At 40.4% G+C, this 25,171-nt stretch overlaps 1 protein-coding gene across 1 annotated transcript in view; it reads left to right on the top strand.

The window, feature by feature from the left end:
• Positions 1–506: 506 nt before the first annotated feature.
• Positions 507–25,171, top strand: part of LOC114555416 (olfactomedin-like protein 2A) — a 35,045-nt gene continuing 10,380 nt past the window's right edge. The window contains exons 1-5 of the mRNA XM_028577786.1: positions 507–775; positions 12,581–12,844; positions 13,562–13,669; positions 15,216–15,392; positions 17,069–17,315. Coding sequence (XP_028433587.1) covers positions 707–775; positions 12,581–12,844; positions 13,562–13,669; positions 15,216–15,392; positions 17,069–17,315 — 865 coding nt within the window. The 5' untranslated portion in view covers positions 507–706. The remainder of the gene's footprint in view (positions 776–12,580; positions 12,845–13,561; positions 13,670–15,215; positions 15,393–17,068; positions 17,316–25,171) is intronic.

The raw sequence follows: 25,171 nt of genomic DNA on the forward strand, positions 1-25,171 counted from the left end.
TGGAACCCCATTTCTCACAGAAAGCTGCTCAGAAAGTACATTTCTGAGATGTAGTCAGTTCTTTAATTATTAAAACTTTTTTCAACAATTTTGTTATGCTTTTTGACGCTTTTTAAAAAACAAAACACTTTAACACTATGATAGGCTATATGATGATATGATGATAATGGCGTTGTGAACAGCTCACTACGTTAGTTGTCGGAGCACAGATAAAGGTCCGATAGTACAACGGTGAATTAACGGACAATGTCTGTCAAAATATACAGTCATACAACTGTAAATACACGGATAGTTCTTAGAGTGAACATGTAGAGCCAATACAAAGACAAACTTGAAAAGTAGACACGTTTTTAAATAGGTGATTAAGATTATGATCATCAAATATAGATATCCAAACTCCGCCGTCCTGTACAGACTGGGCACGCTTGTGTTTAGACCCCTCCCATCGGTGGAGGACAGCGGAGGACAGATGATGCGCGAGCTGAAAAACGGAGCGCGCGGTGGAGACAGGGGCGCACTCCACAGCACTCACACAGACACACGCACACACTGACATCCACAGACAGACGGACACATAGCCTCCTATATATATGCAAAAAGGAAATGGAGTTCAAATAGGCGCACTCCCTTACCTCATGGACTGAATGCATTGACGACTGTCGCTTTGGATTTGTGAACTTCACGCCCAGACACTCAGGAGAGAAAAATGTGGAGATACACGAACTTGTTCGCATGTCTGCTGGTTTTGTGTAAGGATGCGTCTTCACACAGCAAGGTAAGAAAAGACACAACACCGGCGGGTTTTAGATATGTATTATTTTATTTCACTTTGGAGGATGCCCATGCATTATTGCATTGTATTACTATTGTATTGAAACAAGGGCTGTTCAGAGTCAGTAATGGTCACTACAGGACCCCACAATCACTGAATGATCTATCATTACAACGTCACCTCTCCCATGTCATGGTGCCTCTGCCTCAGATAAATAAGTGACCTGACCAAGATTTTCCCAAAACCAGACTTTTAGGCTATACATTGCCAGCCTGCAGATGGTTCAGGCTGTATGTGCCATTTTTCTGATTCGTGGTATTCCTCCCAATGAGGGCTTTTGTGTGACATGAGTAACAATGGGTTTATGTAATGATACCTCCGGTCTGTGCCAGCAGAGTGTGGGAGAGATGGCACTCAGTGGGGTAAAAGTAATAGTTGGCTGCCCTTGTTTGCACAGCTGCTGGACTCCAGTAACCCCTCGCTCTCTCCCTCAGCCTAATCCAGATCCACACACACACATACACACACACACACGCACACGCACACACACACACACACACACACACACACACACACACACACACACACACACTGCCAGAAGACAGAATACATGTACAGTACATGTTGTAAGACCAGAGGCTCTGTTGCATGTGTATGGCCATGTATGGTGTGTGAGTGTCAACAATTATCTGCTCTGGATACAATCAGAGGCCAAATCAGCAGCAATGGAGTGCAGTGCAGAGTAGTAAACCCCCATTATAGTAGGTTAGTAGTAGTAGTAGTAGTGATAGGAAGTGGTATTCATAGTAGTAATAGAAGCAGCAGCAGCAGTGCTACTAATTATAACAGTGATAGAAGCAGCATGTGCTAGTGCCTAAATTCCCCTAAATTCCCTAAATCTTTATTAAATCCATCTTACAGTCACATTTTAGATTGTGTTCTTCTAACTGTGTGGCAACCGTTGAAGTTTGTCCCATTTCTGTTTCAACATGACGAGCACACACAGCTCCATAAAGAAATGATTTCCCAGTTTGGTGTGAAAGAACTTGACCGAACCCCACCCCAACACCTTTGGGATGAACTGAAACACTGACTGTGAGGCAGACCTGGTTACCCAAAATCAGTGTTGGACCTTACTGATGCTCTTGTGTCTGGAAGGGTGCAACTCCCTGCAGCCAGGTTCAAACATCTGGTGGAACCCTGTTAGAGTCCACCCACCAGACCGAAGGAGTCGATGGAGCGTCCTGCAGGAGGAAGACCCAGGGTGCCTTTGGGTGACGATGACTGGAGGTGGAAGGGGAGGTGGAGGGTTGCACGCTTTGCCTGAAATGACAGCTGACAGCAGCAGGGAGATAAACAGATTTGAAGCAGGGTTGTGACGCTGTGGTTGGCCCTTGGCATTCGTGGCGGATTCTGTTTGGTTTAACAGGAAGGTGAACGCCTCCAACAGCTGATTCAATTTAGGAAGAGAGCAGTAATTAAGTGTTAAGTGTTAGGTCTTCCTGAAAGAATTTACGCTGAGCTACATTAGAATTGATTCAGATGAAGAGTTTTGCTAAGGGAACTGAAAGTTTTAGATTAAATCCATTTAGGGCTGGGTAGCGAATTCAATACTTAGAAGACACCGACTGAATTGCCTCCTTAGTATCGAGTATCGAAAAATGCCTTGTCATCAATTACCAAATTTCAGTACCTAAAGAGCAAATCTCATCAGCGTCAGTGAGCCAATAAGCATGCAGCACGCTTCTACCAAGATCTAATAATGTTTGTGATTGGCTGTCTGGCGTTACATGTTGTAGAGGCAGGCAGGAAAAACTACGTTACGCACAGAGACGGGGGTCATGTAGTAGGAGCTGAAAAATAAATGAAAAGACTTTTGCTGTATTTTGTGTGTAATGTTGTAATTTCTTTTTTGTTAAAATAGATTTTATAAAATTGGTATCGGAAAAAAAGTATCGTTTAGGAACCGGTATTGAAGTCACAGTATTGGTATCGGTACCGGTATGACATTTCTTTGGAATGTTACCCAGCCCTCAATCCATTGTTTTTAAGCTTTACCCTATATCATGACACAGCTCTATTCCTCATCATGCAGCAGTGTCACAGCTCCAGTCCTGTGGCCACTGGAGATGCCCAGACGTTGTCTCTGTAGGCAAACTGGTGGCACTGGCATTGATGAGAGACAAAGCTCGTTTATACATGGAGGGCCACCAGAGGGTGTTCGTGGAAACAAACACATGCACCTGCTTCGTGTTCTGGTTGTTAATAAACCTGAGGATAATCGGTGCAAGGTCTGCACGGAGCTAGAGAGAAGGAAAGTGCAGACTGGGATGACCACAGCAGCAGAGACAGGGTTCGATAATTAACTAAATTCACTTGCAGCACTGTGGCCCAATGGTTAGCACTGTGGCCTCACAGCAAGAAGCTACCGAGCCTTTCTGTGTGGAGTTTGCATGTTCTCCCCGTGTCCGCGTGGGTTTTCTCCGGGTGCTCCGGTTTCCCGCACCACCAGCGGCTAGTGTTGTAAAGCTGCCGTGCATCATACACATCATCCTACATCCTACACATTGGTGGTGGTAGAGAGTAGTCCCACCCCCCTGAAGTGCTTTGAGTGTCTATGGTCTATGATAAACCGCTGTATAGATGCAATGAATTCTTATTAATATTATTACTTACAGGTGCGGTAAGTTGCCTTTAAGCCATAGATGATTGCCACAATTTACGTGAAACAACATTTTATCATGCCATGTTATGCCAACATGATTTCAAGAGTTAAGATCAAGAGTCAACATCATCAGTCTGCAGAGAGTCTCTCTGTTTGTGGTTGAAATAAAGCTGCAAGCTGTTGGAAATGAGACACTACTACTTCATTCACACTGAGCCAATGACCCGGAAAAAAAACCTGCTTTTGGTGTCAGTGTGAATGGGTCAACATCCACCGTACGACCCAGGTGCACACGGCCCTGCACATGACCAGGGTTTTACACAGGGCTGATGTTGCTTGGCTTTGGTACAAAATGGCCAACATGGATATTATATTTTAGGTTGTTTTTCCTCCATAGATTGTGGGGATGACTAGCAGCTCCCTCACCACATGATTTTGACTGTACTTGATCCATCAACGTTACATTAACTAATTCAAAGTTCCACCATTAAATCTGCATGGATGTCAAAGTGGGTTGCATGACAATTGATTGTAAAAAAGCCAGGGGTCCATTGTAAATTATAGTTAGAAGTAGACCCGCAGGTCCACTCTCACCAGAATCTTATCACAAGCCAATCCAACACAGCCTTGTTTTTATCACAGCCTTATTTACAAATCACATGTTCCCAATTTGTTGCATCGTTGGCCTTTCTTATTCTCAGGCTTCTATGCCTTCACAAAGTTCTGGCCATTTATCCCTCTGTGCAGATCCCTTAATCCTTGAGAGCAAGATTTATGATCACAGATACGTTTTGAATGTAGTTTCTCTCAGGCACCATCGCCCTATAGAGCTTAACCTCATACAGACATGGGCCCTTGGGCCCTGTTGTGTTCTGCTTGCAAACATGGATGAATAAATGCATGACATTCATGGTGATTTATTAAAAATAGACAACTTTAAACCATAGACAGTATATATAAACTGGACCAACAGATCCCGTTGCTCTGGACGGAGACCAGTGAAGGATATTAGAAGCACTTTTCCGGTGAGCGCTGAGCGTTACTGCGCAGCCTCCAACTGAGAGAGACAACGTAAATGTGACGTGAGCAATGTGTCTGAAAGTTGTAAGTCTTCTGGTAGCTTTGCCAAGAGAAATCTCAATCATTACAAATCTTACAGAGACGGAGAGCGTAGGTATATGTAAGGAGATAACATGGGCACAGGCTAATTATTGCTAACTAAAATGCTAGTTAACATTAGTAATTAAACCTAAACAGCTCATGTAAGTCGAAACTGCCTGCGAGCTTCTCCTGTACTATACGGTAATTCCTCTACTATGCGACAGTAAGTCACTTGGTTATGACCCAATCGTTAGCACCGTGAGGTGCCGGTCCTTTCAAAGGCCGCTGCAGTAGAGTTTAGCCAACAAAACCTTAGCACCGCTTATGACGATTGTGATTGGTTTAAAAAAATGCCAATAAACCACAGCACGTTTTCTTCTATCCCAGAATGCTGTGCGGACTAGCCAGACCCTCCTCCGCAGCTCTATGGGGGAAGGTCTGGCAAAGCGATATTAATGTGGTGCTGACAGTAATAAATGTGGAATACATACAAATTACTGTTCATTTCCCCCCCCCGTAGGTATATGTAGTTGGTTCACAAGAACAGCCTGTTGTGGGACATAACTTCTGTCAAGGCTGAGATGAAAAAAACAACAACAGAGCCATATTGTATTTTTCAGATATCGCCATGGCTATCTCATCTGGCCTTGCATTGCACGCGTTGGTGTTGATGGTTGGGGTCATGTTGGAGGTCCCAGCCTAGTATGCCCAGAAATGACTTCCCTATTTCTGCACAGTACAATTCAGGTGCAATTCTAACTTTCAGTGTCAGTGCAGGAAGAAGTGTGATACATCGATCTGTATGCAGCCCAGAAAGGGTGTGGAGGTTGGGGTGGTGGGGGTGTAGCGCATCTTATTTTAAGTTACACTGGAAGTTGTGCTTCTTCATAGACCTGCGACTAGCGGTAATTTTCTATTAACCATAACTACAGTACAATGTTTCCCTAATCCTAAAGGGATAGTTCAACACTTTGGGAAATATGCATATTCACTTTCTTGCTGTAAATTAACTTAGAAGATTGTATGATAAATATGAACCATACAGCCAGCAGCTTATCACAGAGACTGGAAACAGTGAGCATGCAACGACAAGGAAGCAAAGTGTTCAAACAAGACTGTGGCGTTATGGGGGATTATGAGCAACACTATTGTGTAACTATTGTGTAACCATGTCCTTTTACACAGTATTAATTTGTGAGCTTTAGAGATGCTGGTAGTTAGGTTTTGTTATAGGGAAGGAGCCTGTGCTGTTTCCCCGTTTCCAGTCTTTGTGGTGTAGATCAGATAATGTACTGTAGCTGCAGTGAAAACAAAATATGTGGTCATTTTTTAAGCATGCTTTTATTGTATCAGAGTGTGCATTTCTGTCTCCTTCCTCTACCACAAATTCAGTGTAACATTGTTATAAATAACAACTGATTAATGGATTTCTGAGCAGCTGTCATGCTAAACAATGAACATTTCTTTTATTAGCATATACATGGCTACGATTAGCATCTGCACAGTAATAGCAAAACACTGACCAGCAGGATGAATTTTTTATTAATTTTAATAGTTTTAATTTGTTTTGCTCATAGTATCTTTCATTGAGCTTTGATCAACTCTGCCGCTTTTTAACATCTCCCATAAACATCTGCTGTAACTAATCATCTGGGGGAAACGCATTGGCAACATCTATCATTCCACTCGTTGTTGAGGTCACCAGACACACACACTAATAATTATTGTCTCTTTGTGCTTGTGAATGAATTACTACAGCATGTGGATTTTATTAGGGAGCCATATTGACAACTTGATTTGTATCTGTGTGTTTTCAGAAGGGATTTTCACTCCTCACAGCAGCCTGAGGATTTGACTGTTAGGAAATTAAGCAAATGTGGAAATGTGTTTAAAGGGTTTCCAGAGTCTGTAATCATGTTGCTGTGACAAGAGAGGAACTTTCACATAATTAATTAATGAATTAATACATTTTAGTATTGCAGTACTACATAAAGGACGACATGTATTATGTTATTATTCTTTTCCTCATTTTTGTTTGATGATGTGCTGTGAAGACTGAAAAGTCTTCAAAGTTCAGAGAGTGTCCGGACACACAAACAGACCCAGCAGGAATGTAGCTATGTACCCGCAAAAGCAGCGAGTGCTTGATACACTTTGTGTTCAGCTAATTAACATCCCCGTGCTAATGCCAGTGATGTTGTTTATATAGTCTGAGCCACCGACCCTCATGGTTCATCTCCAGACTGGAGGCCTTAATGGAATCCCCTCTTTGTACCAAGTTGACCTTTACAGTGGCACAGTAAGACTGTTTATCATAAGCACCGCTAATTAGATTAAAATCCGGCGGACTCTTTGGACTGGAATGTTGTTCCCGGTTTTGGTCTTGAGTACCCTTGACAGGAGACGATGTGGATTTTAAAGAGATAGTCCATCCTTTGAAATTGCAAGCTTGATGGGCTTAAGACTGATTAGAATTGTTAGTCTTGGTGCCTTTTGTGCATTTGTGGGAAAGTAGTTCAAAAAGCAAAGAGTGGTGGGCAGGGCAATTGGCTGCAGGTCATAAGAGTTTTGTGTTTGAAGGTTGGAAAACATGCAGCTGAACATTTAATCTTTGCCACAGGATACCTGCACCGCCTGCCTTTTTGTCCCAGTGATTACCCAAGCTGGCAAAGCACTAAGAGGAGAGGATATCCTTGTTTATATGAACAAGGCTGCAGATACAACAGGCCAGCGCTACTGAAACATTGACTTTAACTCTGAGGCTAACAAATACAGCCGCCATTGTGTGACACATCTTGTATTTTTAGCAATCCGGAGAACAATTGGGGTTTCACTTCATCACTGTCAGGGTGTGTTAGCTGTTAAAGGCTGCAGCGGCTGATCTAATAGAGCTCTCTGCGGCTCTTTTGCTCCCATTGTGCAGACATGAGTTCATGTTTGAGCCGTGTTCTTTTTGACCTGAAACTTGACTGCACTTGAGAGGTCAAAGCCAAAGACTCAAAGCTCAAAGCTCAAAGCATGCGTTAAATACTCGGTGCTCTTAATTATTAGCATTGTTAATTGTGTTGCCTGTTCTCATGCTGGTAGGTCAGCTTGGCATGAGATGCTGGACGGTCGGTTAGGCATACCGGCACACATGATTTGACAGGAGGAGGCAGCTGCTCTGATTGGCACAATGATTCCGATTTTTTTCATGATGAGATGCTGACAAATCTTTGTCCGGCAGTAAAACCTGCAAGGTAGTGATTTAGTCCTTCTTGACTAGATAAAACGTGAAGTGCCAAAGTAAATCTGGCTGGAGTTTCTTTGACTTCTCCAACTTAAAGCAACTTAAGCTGATGTTGCTATGCAGCAGTCCGTCTTTGGCTGGGGTTGAACAATGCAGCTCAGCAGGGCCGTAGGCATAGCCTCTGCTAAAGAAGTTTAATCTGCTAATCCACTCTGTTTTCATGTGGCTGTAGGATTTGTCAACCTGCTGCTTTTTCGCTTGACATGGGTCAGGATTGGCCCGGCTGTGCACACAGGAGTCCTGCCCCATATCAGACCCCCTCCCAGTATGTCTGCAGTAATGGAGGGGGAAAGTACACACTCCTCCACATCTTCCCCCATCACTCAGCATGCATTCCTTCACTAATGAGCAACCACCACCTCCACCTCTACCACTTCCCCGTATACCTTCAGCCTGCTGATATCCTGCTAAAAGACTTCCTAAATTAGTCAAACTACAGAATGCCATTAAATAACAAACATGACCAAATTACAAAAGCCATAATTATAACTACCTACACCACCCTTTCTTTCTGTCATGGTCATGCGCTGTCAATTGCTGTATATGTAAATAATATTCCCTATTATGTATCATATATTGTTATTTTGTCCATCAGGAATTTAATATTGCACTTATATAAATTTGGATGACTCATAAGAGACAAAGAAATGATGGGAATAATTATTTTCATTACTGATTAATCTGCTGATTGTTGATTCAGTTAATTGTTAAGTCTATAAAATGTTAAAAGATATGACAAATGTTAATCTTAAAACAGCAAATATATTCACTGTTTTGACATAACCAAGAGGACTTTCTATTTAAGTTGGCTTTAAACCTCTTTTCCATATCTTGGAAAACATCCTTACAAAGAAGGAATGTCACCATTTTGGAGAGACAGAAATTCCAAGAGATTGGTTTATAAGGTGAATTATATCAATCCGAGCTGGTAACTCAGTATATCTTTGACCTAAGTTTTTCCAAATATAATCTTCATACTCTAAGAGTAATACCTCCTAACTCCTGTCACATGAGGACAGGACCACAGCTCATTAATGAAAAATCTCTTTGTTGCAGAACTCCATCTCTGATAAAAGTAATACCACATGTGCGCCCATCCTGCAGAGGTCCCTAAATCTCACCAGGGAGCGATGATAGTCCAAACCTTCTCCAACACATGATCCAACAGGCTTTAATCCAAATAAACACACACACTGAACACATGAGGGATAGCCAGTGGGAAACCAAACCAGTGCTATGAATAGTAGCCTATAACGCTCGTAGTATTAAAAGCTGCATGAACATTAAGATGTAATATACAGTATGTATCGGTCTCTTTTTTTTTTTAAGTCATTGTGGTTATTTTCAAAAAGAATGACCTGTGGTACAAACAATGCACAACAGAGGATACAACCGAAACCTTGGGAATATGGCGTCCATGTGGGTGCTAAAGAAAAAAAGTTGTAAAAAAATGTTGTGTCTCCAGTATGAGCTGTATGAAATCTGTTAAATTGCCTCATTACAAGTGATGTTACTTGAGTCAGCGTCGGTCGGGACTAAAGAACATAAGTTTTAACATGATTGTTTTCATTTTAAAACTTATGTTCTTTAGTTCTTGAAGTCTGGAGGTGTGGAGTTAGAAAGAAGTGAGCTGATAGACCTCTGATGCCCACTCTTCATCTGTGCTGCACATAGAGCGTAAAAATAAAACGGACGACGCGTCTCCACTTCCTCTCGCTGTACAAAAGGGAAGCACAAATATCCCGTGTAGCGGACACTGAAGAGTGTATATTTGTTGCCATGACACCGAAAATTAATATAAGCGATATATACATCCGCCCGACCAATCACGTGTCAATCACAGCTGTCAATCATGATTTTTTGCTTTGTTTTTACAGCATCAAATTACAAACCAAAACCAAACTTTTTAGAAAAAGCAACGCTTCAACAAACATCAGCATGATAAGAACTATACCTGATGGTAAAAGTTTGGCCCATTTTCCATCTGCTAACATGGAGGGGGTGGGATTTATGATATACTGCAGCCAGTCACCAGGGAGCGATCCAAATGTTTTGGCTTCACTTATACAGTCTATCAATCCCTGGTGCTGCAGGCTAGAGGCTCCATTTCGAATTCATGCAAACATTGTGGCACAAGTGGCATTTCAACTAATGATGAATATCCACAACAAACTTCATGGAAATCTAGCCACTGTATTACATGTTTTACCCTCTTGGCCATCCTTAGGTTTTGCTACTATTGAGACAAAAATGCTGCACTATGGGTAATGACTGACATGGTCTCAGTTCTCATTTTGATGCTACAGTATACAGTATTCACATGCATTTCAACAGTGGCGCATGCCTTCTTATCAACAGGTATTCAGTATCAAGATGGATAGGAACCACAACTCCTATGATGTGATCAGACTGAGCACAAAGCTCATTTTAACCCAGAGTTATTTGTGTAAATTTGACCACTCAAGTCCATGTTTATTGGGGCCAAACAGCTAACCAGCAACAAAGAAAGCTACAGATACATGACCATGTGTGTTTGCACATTGTGCCTGTGCAGTGTTTGTGCTACAGCTCAGAGTCGGACTGATGCTGACACTTAGCTAGTCTATATCGACGCTGCTTCATTTCCCAGTTGATCCGATGCCGCCTGATAATCCTCCAGATGTCCCTCATTTAGGCCAGATGTCCATCACCTTCCTCTTTCTTGGTGTTGGCGTTCTAAACTCCAGTCGATTTCTGAGGACTATGGTTAACTGCTCCTCAGAACTCTGCAGGGTAAATCCAGACAGCTACAGTAGCTAGACTATCTGTCCAATCTGAGTTTTCTGTTGCACGACTAAAACAATTTTTGAACGTACACGTGTTCCACCAAAACAAGTTCCTTCCCGAGGCTATTTTACAGAGGCACCGTTGCCTAGCGCCACCCAAGACGATTGTGATTGGTTTAAAGAAATGCCAATAAACCAGAGCACGTTTTTCTCCCATCCCAGAATGCTGTGTGGACTAGCCAGACCTTCCTTCATAGCGCTGTGGAGGAAGGTCTGGCAATGCGAGACTACCACTCAGCAGCACTTCAGTCTCTTATAGCCCACCCTCCACTGTGAAATAGCTAGGGCTGCCCCCTCGTATAGTCAATTAGTCGACTAATCAGTTGTTTGGTCTTAGTTGACTAACATTTATTTAGTTTTTTAATGCTTTTTCATGCTGAATGACTTATTTCCAAGACAATTATGAGCACATCTCTGGTAAACACAATATTATAGTGGTGCTTATGCACCTTATTCTTTGTGGAGATCTTTACAGATCTGTCATTTAAATCAACTAATCGATAAGTCGACAAAATCATAAGAATTTTCTTTAATCAAGGACAGCCCTAGAAATGAGGAAAGATGGATTTAGATAGACTAAATGGAGATATTCCCAGAGTTTACAGGAGACCATCATTACCTGCATATTTACAATATGAACATGAACAAATTTAGAATTTTTGAATGCAAGCCATCTGCTAGCTTGCACTTGTCTCACATAGGGCGGGTGAGGAATGTGTGCTCCGGCTGCAGTGCATTGCTTCCAGTTTATTAAGTAAGCCATGAGCATGGCCTGCCAAACCTCTGTCATCATACATGGCAGCCAAAGGCCAGCTAGGTATGAAAAATAATGTATGTTTGTCTCTGAGGCTTTCGTCTGTCAACTCTTTCCTTGCCTTGCTTTTGTTTCCTGACAAAAATGGCGCTTACCCAATGCTAGATTTAGTACTGCCTCATGCGCGAGGCGAGCGTGGCTGGTCGTCATATCAACGCCGCAGGGGACACACACACAGAACGTCGAAGAGGTGTGTTGTTTTTGATTCTCGGCATGTGGCTGTTTGCCACAGCCAGAAGACAAATTTCAAAGTTTCAAAAGAAGCGTGAGGAAGCAAAAAAAAACTAAAACACTTGCTATCTATGAACCACCCAGTGGTGTAGTCTACGTGATACGCAAGTATACGCAATATACCCACTAAGAAAGCTCCAGGATTTCCATATACCCACTTAAAAATGCCCAATACCACGCAACAACATACTTTCCATGATACTTTTGATATATTTTGAATTGTCATATGTGTTTTTCTTCTTCACATAGGCAAAATAAAGGTATTTCCACCGTAAATTGGTGCATAAAAGTGTATCAGAAAGCAGGAAATGAAGTTGTTGATGCTCAAAACTTGCCTGGGGGAGGACAACCTGACCTCCCACTATGATATGGCCCCCCCTCCCCCAAATGCAGATTCTGGCCAATATTTATATACAGTACAGTATACCCACTACTATACATTAGTCTACACCACTGGAACTAACCAGACCTCTCAGGTGGTCTGGGACACGTCTGCTTTCTGTCCCCAGAGTCAGAACTAAACAGGGAGAAGCAGTGTTCAGTTTTTATGCACCACATATCTGGAACAAACTCCCAGAAAACTGCAGGTCCTCCACAACTCTCAGTTCTTTTAAATCAAAGCTGAAGACTCATCTCCTTGATGCTGCCCTTCTTTAAATAATTGTTCTCATACTGCAGTGTGATTTTTATTCTCCTATTAATCTGTTTTTATATTTTTAACTGTTCTTTACTGTTTTATGTATAGCACTTTGAACTGCTGTGATGCTGAAATGTGCTATACAAATAAAGCTGCCTTTCCTTGCCTTGCCTTGCCTTACTTGGCAATACATCCCTTCCTGATTCTGATTCTGACAAATGGTACAATTCACATTCTGTCTTCCAGATCTTTGGGGAGACTGAGCCTGTTCGGATGACGTCAGAAGGTTCTGACTGCCGCTGTAAGTGCATCATGCGGCCTCTAAGCAAGGATGCCTGCCTGCGGCTGCGGAGCGGCACTGTACGAGTGGAGGACTTCTACACGGTGGAGACGGTCAGCTCCGGTTCCGACTGTAAGTGCTCGTGCACGGCCCCGCCGTCCTCCCTAAACCCCTGTGAGAATGAGTGGAAGATGGAGAAGCTGAAGAAACAGGCCCCCGAGTTACTAAAGGTGAGGAGCTGAGCTGCTAAATGTTGAATATGTTTCTGAGAATAGCATCTTTCATAGGATTCTGATGGTACCAGTTATTGTTTGTACAAAAATTTGACAATTACATCTCATATATATTTTATATATATTATACATAGTCCAGGATTTCCCCTACCATTATAAGGTTTAGGCGTAGCACCAAAGCTGTTTTAAAGCTGAATTAATATAAAATCAGTGTCAGCACTGTAAAATGGAACTAAAAGGGAAGCAATCAGTGAAAGCAAAATTCCCGTTCAGTTTAAAAGCATAAAAGGTCATTCTTCAACTCTCTGTGACCTGGCTATGGTTGTATGTCATTGAACATCTTTTGTGAACACGTCAGCATACCTCTGCACATTTTTCACAGGCAGGAGAAGCACGCTATGTAGCCTATAAAACAAAAGGCAGTTCCAGATGTCTGACTCCACTTTAAACTTTACATTAAGCTAATACATCACTGAAGGAAATGATTACATTGAAAAGGGAAGGTCTCAAATAATTAAGCTGGACTTTGAATGAACCCCAAGACTGAGAGCACTCAGTGTGGATGTCAATAGTGGTAATCAGAGCAAATGTTTTTGGAGGGCACTTAGGCTATTACTGCATTTGAACAGAGGCACATAAAGCTGTCAGGTTTTGTGTTCAGGAGATGGTGAATAATAAATTAGTTTCTTCTCCTTTTATGGCACGAATGACCAGCTCCAATCCATGGTGGACCTCCTGGAGGGAACACTTTACAGCATGGACCTGATGAAAGTCCACTCCTACATCAACAAGGTGGTGTCTCAAATGAACACCCTCGAAGAGGTAGGCAAACAACCAAACTCACGTACAGTACTTCCTCATATGTATATCGTTATAATCAAAGAACCATTATCGAAAGGTGGTTTATAAGACTTTGCATTATGGGCTTTGGTCCAGGGTTTCTGCAGGTTTCAACAAGTCAAATTTAAGACTCTTCAAAGGGTAACTACCATTTTTTTCAACCCTATTTTCCTGTTTTTTGTGTCTAAGTGACTGATGGGAACAACAATCTTTGACATTGGTCCAGTATTAAGCAGCGGCAAAAAAAGCTACAATGTAAGTTATTGGGCAATTGTCCAGCTTGTATTTACCTTCACAGAAGTGCTTGTTTTGCCACTGACAGGCTCAAATTAATGTTCTAAGTGTCTCATAACATTATGGAAAGGATCCCTTCAGAGATAGACCTTTAAAACCTCTTTGAGACCTTTCTGTTTAACCAGAAACAGCTCTGAAGTCGCTAGGGTAAACCCACCAGACTCCATTTAAAAAAGCAATACTTTTAGCGTGTATAGAGCCAACAGGTTTTCACATGTAAATCGGTAAACCATGTGTTTATTTCAACCAAAACTAGAGTTGTGATGGTTGCAATAGTGGAAGGACGACCCAAAACGGCTTTTCATAGTTTTATTTTGTTTCTGTCGACTTTGAATGAAGTGTATTTTATGATGCTAAACTTACTGTTTATTTACAATGAGTCTGGTGGGTTTAGCGAACGTAATTTCACAGATGTTATGTTTTAAAAAAAGGATCTTACTGTTTAACAAAAAGGTCAACCTCCTTAGAAATCCTTTCCATAATGTTGTGAGACACTTAGAATATTAATCTGAGCCTGTCAGTGGCAAAACAAGCACTTTTGTGAAGGTAAATACAAGCTGCACAATTGCTCTATTAACTTACATTGTAGCTGCCGACTGCAGACTGCAGCGATCTCCAGTTTAATACTGGACCGATTTCAAAGATTGTTGTTCCCATCAGTCACTTAAACACAAAAACATGGAAAAAAAAAAACGTGAGTTACCCTTTAAGACCTTTTAAAGACCTTTATGAATGAAATATAAGACCTATATCACAACATAAAAGTACAATGAAATGCCGAGCCACAAAAGTACTTTTTAAAATTATTAAAAATTGAATAAAAGCAACATGGAGTAATATTAATCTGTACATATACAGCAAATTATATTCAGACTAGCAAAAGAAAGAACTACAACACCACAGAATCAAAAAAACAAAAGCAACATGGAGTAATAATAATCTGTACATATACAGCAAATTATATTCAGACTAGCAACACCACAGAATCAAAAAAACAAACATTTTAATGAGCATTAGAGGTAGTGCTACATGGATGTAGGAAAATGTATGACCTTTTTAAAATTATTAAAGACCTAGAACACAATACTTTTGTGAATTTTAGAGTTTTTAAGGCCTAACATTTAGATTTTGAAATTTGAGACTTTTTTTGTTTTGACTTTTTAAGACCCCGCTGAAACCCTGATGTCATTCAACGGATTGTGATTGCTGTGATAATAGTGACGTTCTCTTGCAGACAATCAAGACAAACCTCACGCGAGACAATGAATTTGTCCGAGACAGCATGACGAGCCTCACCAACCAGTTTAAGAGGTATGAGAACTACTCCAACATCATGATGAGCATCAAGAAGGAGATCTCCAGCCTCAGCCTGCAGCTGCTGCAGAAAGACTCCTCGGAGAGCAAAGCACAGGTTCGAAGAAACACTTTGGGTGCTGTTGTACAAACATTACGTTGTTGTAGCATTACGACAACTACTAACTGGTAGAATTGTAGCACTTCTACTAGTAGTTGTACTAGAAGCAGGTCTGGGTCATATGGAGAAAATCAAATATCACGATATTTTTGACCAAATACCTTGATAACGATATTGCGACGATATTGTAGGGTTGACTGTCTGTGCTTTCACAAAATATTTGTGATAAATGATCATCAGTAATGTGGATATAAGGACTAAGTGGGTAAAGGGAAATATTAGAACAACGAGATCAATCTGGAAAGTTCAGAAAATTACATCACTTTACTGTAAAGCAGCCTTTAAAACCAGGAAGAGTAAGTAAGTAAAGTTTATTTGTATAGCAATTATCACAGACAGAATAAATACATACATTAAAACAGATCACTAGTCATAAAAAGGACAATAAATCACAATAAATCGTAATAAAGCACAAAAGCATAAATACAAAATGATACAGTGAGCAATGTGGCTAAATGAACGCTTGACTAAAAAGATGTGTCTTTAGCTGTTTGTTTTTTTATATATTTCAACAGATACAAGACAACCCTTATATCATATTACGAAATCCAAAATCTAAGACGATATCTAGTCTCATGTCACGATTTTGATTTATATTGATATATTGCCCAGCCCTAACTAATAGAAGTAATAGTAGTTAGTTAGTTAGTTGATTAGCAGTAGATCACAGGTGGGTGTTTTGCTCTCAGTCACCGGCCTCACATATCACAGTGTTTGGTCTTAGCTTGTAGCATTGTGCAAGAATACTTTGACTATAATATCTTTTATTTTATATCTGTTCATTTAAGAAGGGACAATACACATTAATTAACATGAGCACTTGAGTCCAACATGTAAACGTGCCAGATTTAGCCATACTGGCTAATTTTCATCTGCAGTCCGTTGCAAGTGGATGCCATCAAAAGAAAACATACAAGAGCACATTAACCTAGAACAGGGATGCCTGCAGCAGATGTACATATTAATATATTACACTCCAAGAAATATCTGTGTATTAACAATTACATGACTGTAGATTTTAATGGAAATTGTCCTTAGAACGTTATTCACGGTTGTATTTTAGTTTTTTACATTTCAAATTGCAAAATGTGTCCTTCAATAAGTTTTGTCTGCCACGGAGGTTAGTTTTGGGAGATTTTTTTTCACTTTTCTTGAAACTTGGGGCCTTTTTTCGAGGATTTTGTCACTTGCCACTTTTTCCGATGTTTTTGTGGCTTTTCCGGCGTTCGTTTCTTTTTTACGCATTTCTAAATATGTGTGTACCTACATCTTAACTATAGGTACACACATAATTTCCATTTTTTTATTACGTGGCAAAGTCCCATTAATGAGCTAGTACCTTTTCTGTTATTTTACAGATGTATTTCTTAGAGTGTATATTAAGTAGTAGTAATAGTAGTATAAGCGTACGCATCATTTGTATGATAATACATGTTTTTTGTTAACACACTGTGAGAAATTATCAGTAGATATATCGCATGTCACTTATTAAAATCTTTCACATATAGAAAGTACACTAGCAAAACACGCTCTTCCATTAGCATCGTCAGCATATAAAACCCACAAGCCAATATTACCAATTGTCCTGAGATAACACAATGTCATGTTTACAGAACACTAATGATGAGAAAACCAAGGAGGCTGTAAAGGCACCCAACAAAAAGACCCCTGCTGCCAAACCTTCACCAAAACAGCCCAAAGAAAAGGTCGTAAAGCCCAAGAAAGAGGTCATTAAACCTGGGAAGCCGGCCAAGCCTGACCCTACGGCCAAAGCCAAGGTGGTTGGCCACCAGCCTGGCGTGGTGAGAGGCATCACATACTACAAGGCTGCCAAGACCGACGAGGATGAGCACAGAGGAGGTGAGAGTCTTCAGCCTGGCTGGGACACCCTGCATAGTGGTGGGTTCGTAGGAAGACACCCTCTGTAAGCTAAAGTGAACAATCTGCTTGTACTTTAGCTGAGTTTGCACTCCCATCTGTGTGCGATTGTCTGTGAGTGATCCACTGTGAGTGTTGAAAATTATCCACATTTGTTTCTTTAGCAATCTAATCTAACCCCGCATGAGACTTTAGCTGGATCAGAATCAGCCCGCAGCCATAGTCATAAAGCCAGAGTCAAGAGCTGTATAAGCTTAGTTTCCAATAGAGGACAATGCAAAGCTTTCCTGAGAATGTTGTTTTTTACGCAAGTGTAAGATAAGGGTGTAATTGTATGGGCTGAAATATGTGCCACCAGAAACTGAATTTGAATCATTTATATTTGAATTTGAATTGCTAAACTTGAATAATTGCATTGAAAAACTGAATTTGAATCACATAATTTGAAATTGTATTGTTTAATTTGAATCATTGCATTGAAAAACTGAATCTGAATAGTATAATTTGAAATTGAATTAATTTGTTTGTAACTGAATTCCAATAAAATTTGATCTTCACTGAAAATTCAACTCTCTATATATCCTCACATTCAGTTCTCACTATTCAGATTCAGATCAGCAAATTCAATTTCAAGTTACTGAGACAGACATCCGGGTACTTGGAGGATGAAGGAAGAGCAATCGAGCGCAGATCGATAGGTAAAGTTCAGTGGCGCAGATACACAGGACTCCTCTTCGGCCAGCATAAACGTTTTGGAGCACAGCCTCGCCTTGACCCAGAGAGACTCATAGATAATATAATCTACCTGTTCACAATGTTCAAAACGTAATGCCTGGTGTTAGTAGGCCTAGGTTTATTAGTCACATTCTTCCACTTAAGTAAACTTAAAATGAACTATCGCTACTTACCTTAGCCTAGCCTACTGCATGCAAAGTAGTGTGACTATCCATATTTGAAAACATGTTAATTAATTTAAACATTTGAATTGCATTGGTTTACTTTGTACATCAGCAAGCCTGCAATACAATGTGATGTAAGAGCCAGTCCCCTGAGTTTATACAAGATGTTTCCACATTAAAACGCAAAATAGTATTATTATTTGAGTCTATTTTTAATCAACTCTAATATCTGATCGTTTGTCTCCTTCCTTAGAGCGTTTATATACATATTAAAGTTAGTTTTGTTTGTGATTTAAAAGTGTAGCTTTATCATCATGTGCAGGAACAAACAAAACAAAGAGACTAATTTATGTGCTTATAAAAGAATATTTATTATAATCAGTTCACAGATCTGAGTCCAAACAGAAACTTCACCCTTCTGAACTAAGAGGTTCTGCTTCAAAGTGAAGTTTAAACAGACTGAAATGTCCAGGCACTCCTCCACTATTTATTCATTCATTCATTTCTGCATGTAGTTATTTATTTAACGAGACTTAAAATCATGTCCACAGTCCGAGTCCCGCCAGACTCCCTTTAGGAAACCTGTAATTTAAACTTCAGCAGGCTTTGACAGTCCGCTCCTGGTTCTAGTTCTCCCGGGCTTCCCTTCCCTTCAGCCGTCCCAGCAGTACGGCCCGGTCCTCCAGCAGCGTGGTGTCGGTTTTGGCTTCCAGGAAGCGGGCAATGTGTATAGATACGTGATCGCGGTTCTCTGTTCCTCTTTTAAAATTATGATTGAATCTTCGAATGGTCGATATTTTCTACATCTGTAAACAAATTCAGTGTTTCCTACAGATTAGAAAGCAATCTGTGGTGGATGTGGTGTGCACGGAGGGTAGGGGCTGTGTGTGTGTGTGTGTGTGTGTGTGTGTGTGCGTGTAAGAGAGAGAGACGTTACTGTTGATCATCTGTCCATCATCGTATAAAGCCAGCCCTGACAATTTGATTGGTCCGAACAGCTCTGTTCAAGCATAGTTGCTCCACAACGGATCAAGTCCAGACCGAATTTCCCGACCTCAGATGTTGTGGGTGGGGCTAAGTTCGGCTGGCATCCAGGCTAGTTATAATGTTCCATGACATGTTTATCAGTTACACAGTGAATATTGAACTTTAGCTATACTTTTTTTTTTTTTTTTTTTTCGCAAATCGAATCGTAATCGCAATATCTGGCAGAAAAATCGCAAATTGATTTTCCCCCGAAATCTTTCAGCCCTAGGATTGGGACTCATTTTCAGCCCTGGAGTTTCAGGCCTTAGACCGGCCCACTTCATTTCATGACTGACTATATATATAAAAAAAATTGTTTTTATTAAAACCTTAATATATACAGTAAGTCTGCAATAGGGCCCTGTTCGCTACAGCCATGCAATTCAGTGAATTTTTGTAAAATAGCATTTCCAATTCAGGGCAAATATAGTAAGTGTTGCTTCACCATGTAGATTTATTGTAACATCAACAACACAATGACGTTCAACAATATCAGATTCTGTTTCTGTGCAAATAAGTGTTCACAAATATCCAAAAATTAAAATTAAATAAAGAATTAGATGCATTGTATTGCACTTACTAATGACACCATAATCTATTTGTCCTTAGTATAATAATTCATATAACTTTCTATTTCCTTTCACTCGTGGGCTTTATATATTTACTATCCTAATGTTGTTGATAAAAAGCATAATAGAGAGCCGAAGTCCCGCCCCTTCCAGTGTACCTCATGGCACCTAAACTCAGAAAAAATATGAACGGTAGTGAACGGGGAGAAGCTAATTATTTTTTGATCCCATTTGAATTGAGCCATGGATTACAAATATGATGTTCGTCAATTTAAAAGATAATTTTTCAACCGAAGAAAGTCTCAGTTAGCCGTAGGTTTGTCATATGACCACTTAGTTTTGTGTGAAACCGCTCAGTAAACTACATCTCCCGTCTCACACAACCTACCTCACCTAGCTTGATTCGGCTTGCTCGCTAGCTAGCTAGTTTAGCTCTGTTAAACAACACATGTAACGTTATCTCACCTGATGTGTTTTATCCAGTGAAGTGTTTTCAGCAGATAAGCAAAAGAACAAGCAAGATCTTCTGCTCATTTGAGTAACGTTACATCAACGTCATCCATGAAGTTTGTAGTCTTTCTAATTACGTATTTTCACAGTCTTACACTTCAACAGTTTAACAATAACCAATAAAATGTCTTCGGTTGAAAAATAATGTTTTAAATTGACTAACATCATATTTGTAATCCATGGCTCAATTCAAACGGGATCAAAAAATTATTATTATCTCTCCATCTACCCTCGTTCATATTTCTTCGAAAGATAGGTCCCATTGGCCGGAAGTAGAAGGGCGTGACTTCGGCTCTCTATGGGTCACTAGTAACATTTGGGCATAAAAAGTGATTATATTGTAACTAATCTGATCATGTTTGCTTGTTTACATGCTGTGATACAACAGCTTACAGTAGATGTCCCTTCCACACTGACAGCAGCTATGAACACTACTGGCTCTGCTTCTGACACTTGATCACATTTTATAAATTGTCATAATTCCCAGCACAAATCTCCCCTTTTTACAAAGCTTTCATTAATGTGGTGCCGAGTCATCGTGCATCATTAATTATCTCAGGGCATTTTTCATATAGAGCAGATCTACACCACACTCTTATTAATTCTTATATTTACTCAATGAGCAACCCTACCTGCCCAAACTGGAGTTCTGGGCTCATGGCTGCTGCTTGGTGCTGGCTCTTCATTGTCACTGTTAGCAGCAAACTGGACTAGTGGCTGCTGAGGAGGAGGAGGAGGAGGAGTTTGATTCATAAACATGAACGCTGGTTTGCAGGCAACATTGTAAAATATTTTTTAAGACCGCTACCATCTTTCACTGCTCCCGACTAGCTTAGCTTACTCGTCTCATCGTCTCCATTTGGCGTTTCACTCTTGCTAGTTTTTATTAAAAAGTTGCTCAATTTAGATCATCTGGCCGCATCCCTTCCTAGAGCTCTCCTTTTTAAAATGTTGCCTTTGCCAGTGCCGTTTTGCGCTTTCTATTATTTCTATACTATTGTTTTTACAGCGTATTTTTGCTCGCGGTCACTGAAGTGTACGAGGTGTCAATTTGTATTGTTTTTTTAGCAACATGCTGCCGTCGCAGGACTGAAAACATAAATACGTCATCATTAACCAGGCTGCACTCTGCAAGTGGGTCCTGACCACCGGCCCTCACGACCAAATTACCAGACTGGCCCACCTGGAATTCTCCCGGTGCTCCCGATTAGCCAATCCGGGCCTGGCCCTAGCTGTGTGGCAAACAAGATCACCTCAATACAAGCTATATTCTGGTGTTGTTTTTAGCAAAGCTGGCGCAGGATTGGATTGATGGTGCGCATTCAGCGTGCAGGAAATCCAAATCTTTTATTGAAAAAAATACATGGAGCTTATGGAATGCTGTGTCAATGAAGCGCTGCCATGTCCATGACATGCCTCCGCTTCACTCCTCACAACAATGCGTGGGGACCCTTACCAATGCAGAGAAAACATTTCCTGCCTCCTTCCAATCCTCTTTAAATCTAGTTGAGTGAATAGGCATGCTGCGTTTGCACACGGCACACGCACATAACGCTGTCAGACCGTGTGTTCTGCCATGTATGTGAACCTCAGCGAGACCAGCCACCCTTGTCAAATCAGTGAAACCAGTCGGCTGCATTTCCATAATCTCTGGCAAAGAGCAGGATGCAGGAACTTTTTATTCATCCTGCCAAGGTTTATATACCTTCCCACTTTTTCCTGAAATGCCTCTTTTCAAATTTAGTGACAGTGACACACATGTTACAGGGAGCTGCCCAGTGTAACCACAGTTCTTTACTGTTGGCCACTTGCTCAATGGCACCTTGGCGCAAGTTGTAGGACAAGAGGAAATTGTTGAACACTCACTTAACCTGGCTGCTTTTGCCAGCCTGCAAACTTGTCTCTGTGACCATGAATGCATCTAGACTGTTCACAACCTAAGATTGAGATTGAGGTATTTGTAACCAATGACAGGGCATTGAGCAGAGGTCCTTGCAAAGTCTGAAAAAGTTGCCTTACCACTGCATGATAACACTGCAACAAGTGCAGAGTGGTTTGGAAAGTCTGCCCTGCACTACCATGCAACAAGAATGCAACTTGGACAATGATAAAAAGCAAGTACAATGTTTCTTTGTTCATTTTTAAAAACATAGAGAACCATTGTATTGTTTCGAAACTTGTTAGTTGTACTTGGTAATATAGCATAAATGATTTGACATATGGACTATAGTAGGCAAAAGAAACCATCATGGCACTACAAAAACTAATCTTCATCACAGCATCACAATGTTTTAAAGGGGTCTTTGATCTGTGTAATAGGAAAGTAACAAAAGTAATACAATATATGTACCATCTGCTTTACAGAACACAGATGGATGTCACTTCCATTAACAATTATTTGATGTCCTCTTTCATGTAGTGTCCACGTAGAGTCATTAGCTATACTCAACCAGAGGTACAATGTAACAGATTTGTGTCTTTAGTTTGGTTTGGAAATGAGTGTTGCATTTAATTCCAAGTACAATTTAAAGCACCTTAATCAAAGACTTGATGGCTCTTTGAAACCTCCTACTGTTAATTGTGAGAGAAAAAAAAAAAACTCTCAGAATATTGTTTCTACACCCTCATCAGGTCCATGTGTTTGGTGTATGCGTTTCAGAAAGATACACTGCTTATCTACCACTGCTGTGATCTCCCCACATCTGTCTGGCAGACTCTCCCTCTGCTTGGATTATATTTGATTTAGCCTGCTGTCTTTTTTTCTTTTTCTTTTTTTTTTTTTTTTTTACAGAAGACCACAAGTGACCAAGCCTAAAACAAGCCTGAAACAAAACAAAAAAGAAGCAAGAGTTTGACCAATATGGGTTTTTGATTTAAAATAAAGTAAATGTGCACTTTTTCCAAAAAGATGATAGTATTCAGTGTTTTACTGAACGTTATCCCAAGCCTCTGCAACAGTGTTTAGAACATCAACGGACACTAAAGGCTTCAGTATGAATAAAACAATCATTATACAACATATTATCCAACCACATCTAAAGGCAAAACTGGTTACCTGTGGCCCCACTCAAAGGCAGGGTGAAAAAGGGTGAGATACAATTAATCGAAGCAAATGGAAATAACGTAGCTCTCGGACAGTCTCTCCTCAAAGGCATTGACGGTGTTGCACTTGATTGTACAACACAGTCACACTGCCAACTCGTCATATACTAACACTTGGTTAGGACCCCGTTGGCGTCACCTTTAACACTCTGGGTACACTTTAGCATCGTTTTTTAACACGCCTGTCAGGACCCTTTGGCGTCACTTTTTGACGCTCTGGGTCGGGACCCCTTGGCGTCACTTTTGGATGCTCTGGGTTGGGACCCCTTGGTGTCAAAGCCTTGAAAGATAGGCCTACTTTCACGACTTCGCACACTTGACCAATCACTGTATTAAAATTAAAGAGTAGAACGCTCTGCTTGGCTAACGCCTAGCGGTAGCTAGCAAGCTTCGGTTGGCAAGGTGCTAGCGAACGCTCAACAAGCTAGGCGACCAAAATGTTCCCAACAACTTTGATGAATTAAAAACAACTTTGAGAGAGTCAAATCAAAAGTTTACGGCTATTTTAATGTACACAGTGCCATGGTTAGCATTGCTAAGCCCCTGTCCTGATTGACAGATCGGTGTGTAGCCACGCCCTAAACTTAAACCTAACAATTAAGACCATGAACTCATTAGGAAAACATTTATTGAGGTAATAAATGAAGTGAGAAATAGGGTAATTTTCTTATATATAGAAACAGACTTCTATTTGCAACCAGTGGAGTCGCCCCCTGCCGGAATTTAGATAGAATGCAAGTTTAAGGGACTTCCGCATTGGCTTGACTTTTCAGGCCAGGAAATTGCCGCTTGGAACGGTCACAGATTCCTACGGTTATTCCACCTTTAAGTAGGTAATTGTTGGATTGTCAGCTTCAGAAATTGTCAAGACAGAGATAGTCAAGTTGTTATAAATGTTGGTGTTGTTTTGTTGCCACTTTTCAATGGGATTGTAGATGCATTTAGTTTACAAATCTGTAGGTCTAACCTTTTTTTGTCTGAAGAACGGGTATATTTGTTAACATTAGTGGCAGATATATAACGTTGCAAAATGCAAGATGGCGTTTCTTGGTGCAACAGGTCAAGCAGCTAAATTAGCTTCTGAAGAACAGATACTTATGAGTAGTGGAGAATAGTTTTACAACCAGAGTGTATTTCCGCATATGCATACAAGACTTTGAATAAGACTACATTTTATCATAGGTTTCATTCACTTTTGAAACTTTTTATTTAGTTTTAGTCTTTTTATTATGAAAAAAGACTAGTAAAAACTTAATTTATGAAGTTAAAGGTATTGAGACCTTAACACTCTCCACTAAAAGCCATAGATATAATGCAATAATTTTAGGTTGCAGCTGTAATTACATTCTGAGGCCTCCTCTTCCCATTTTTGTTAAAAGCAAAATGCGGCTTCAGTATTCTCTATTAAGAAAGCAATGAAAGCTAACAGACAGCAGAGCAGCCTGGGTAAGGAAGGAAAGAGGAGAAAGAAGATCAGAGAAGAGGAAGGAAGTTAGTGTTCTCTTTGTTCTGCACGCAGCACACTATAATGTCTCCTGCTGTCAAGGAGCCATATACTGTATGTACTGTACAGTGAAGGAAATGTTTAAAAAACCTTTTTCAGAATTAGAATAGGAAAAGCATTTTTCCACAGTAAGTTACACGTATGTGGAATTGCCTTGGTATTTGGTGCATACATAAACAAACATATTGAACATTAAATAAACAATAAATACCAAAACAGAAACAAATA

This window comes from Perca flavescens, chromosome 5 (assembly GCF_004354835.1).
Source record: "Perca flavescens isolate YP-PL-M2 chromosome 5, PFLA_1.0, whole genome shotgun sequence".
NCBI lineage: Eukaryota > Metazoa > Chordata > Actinopteri > Perciformes > Percidae > Perca > Perca flavescens.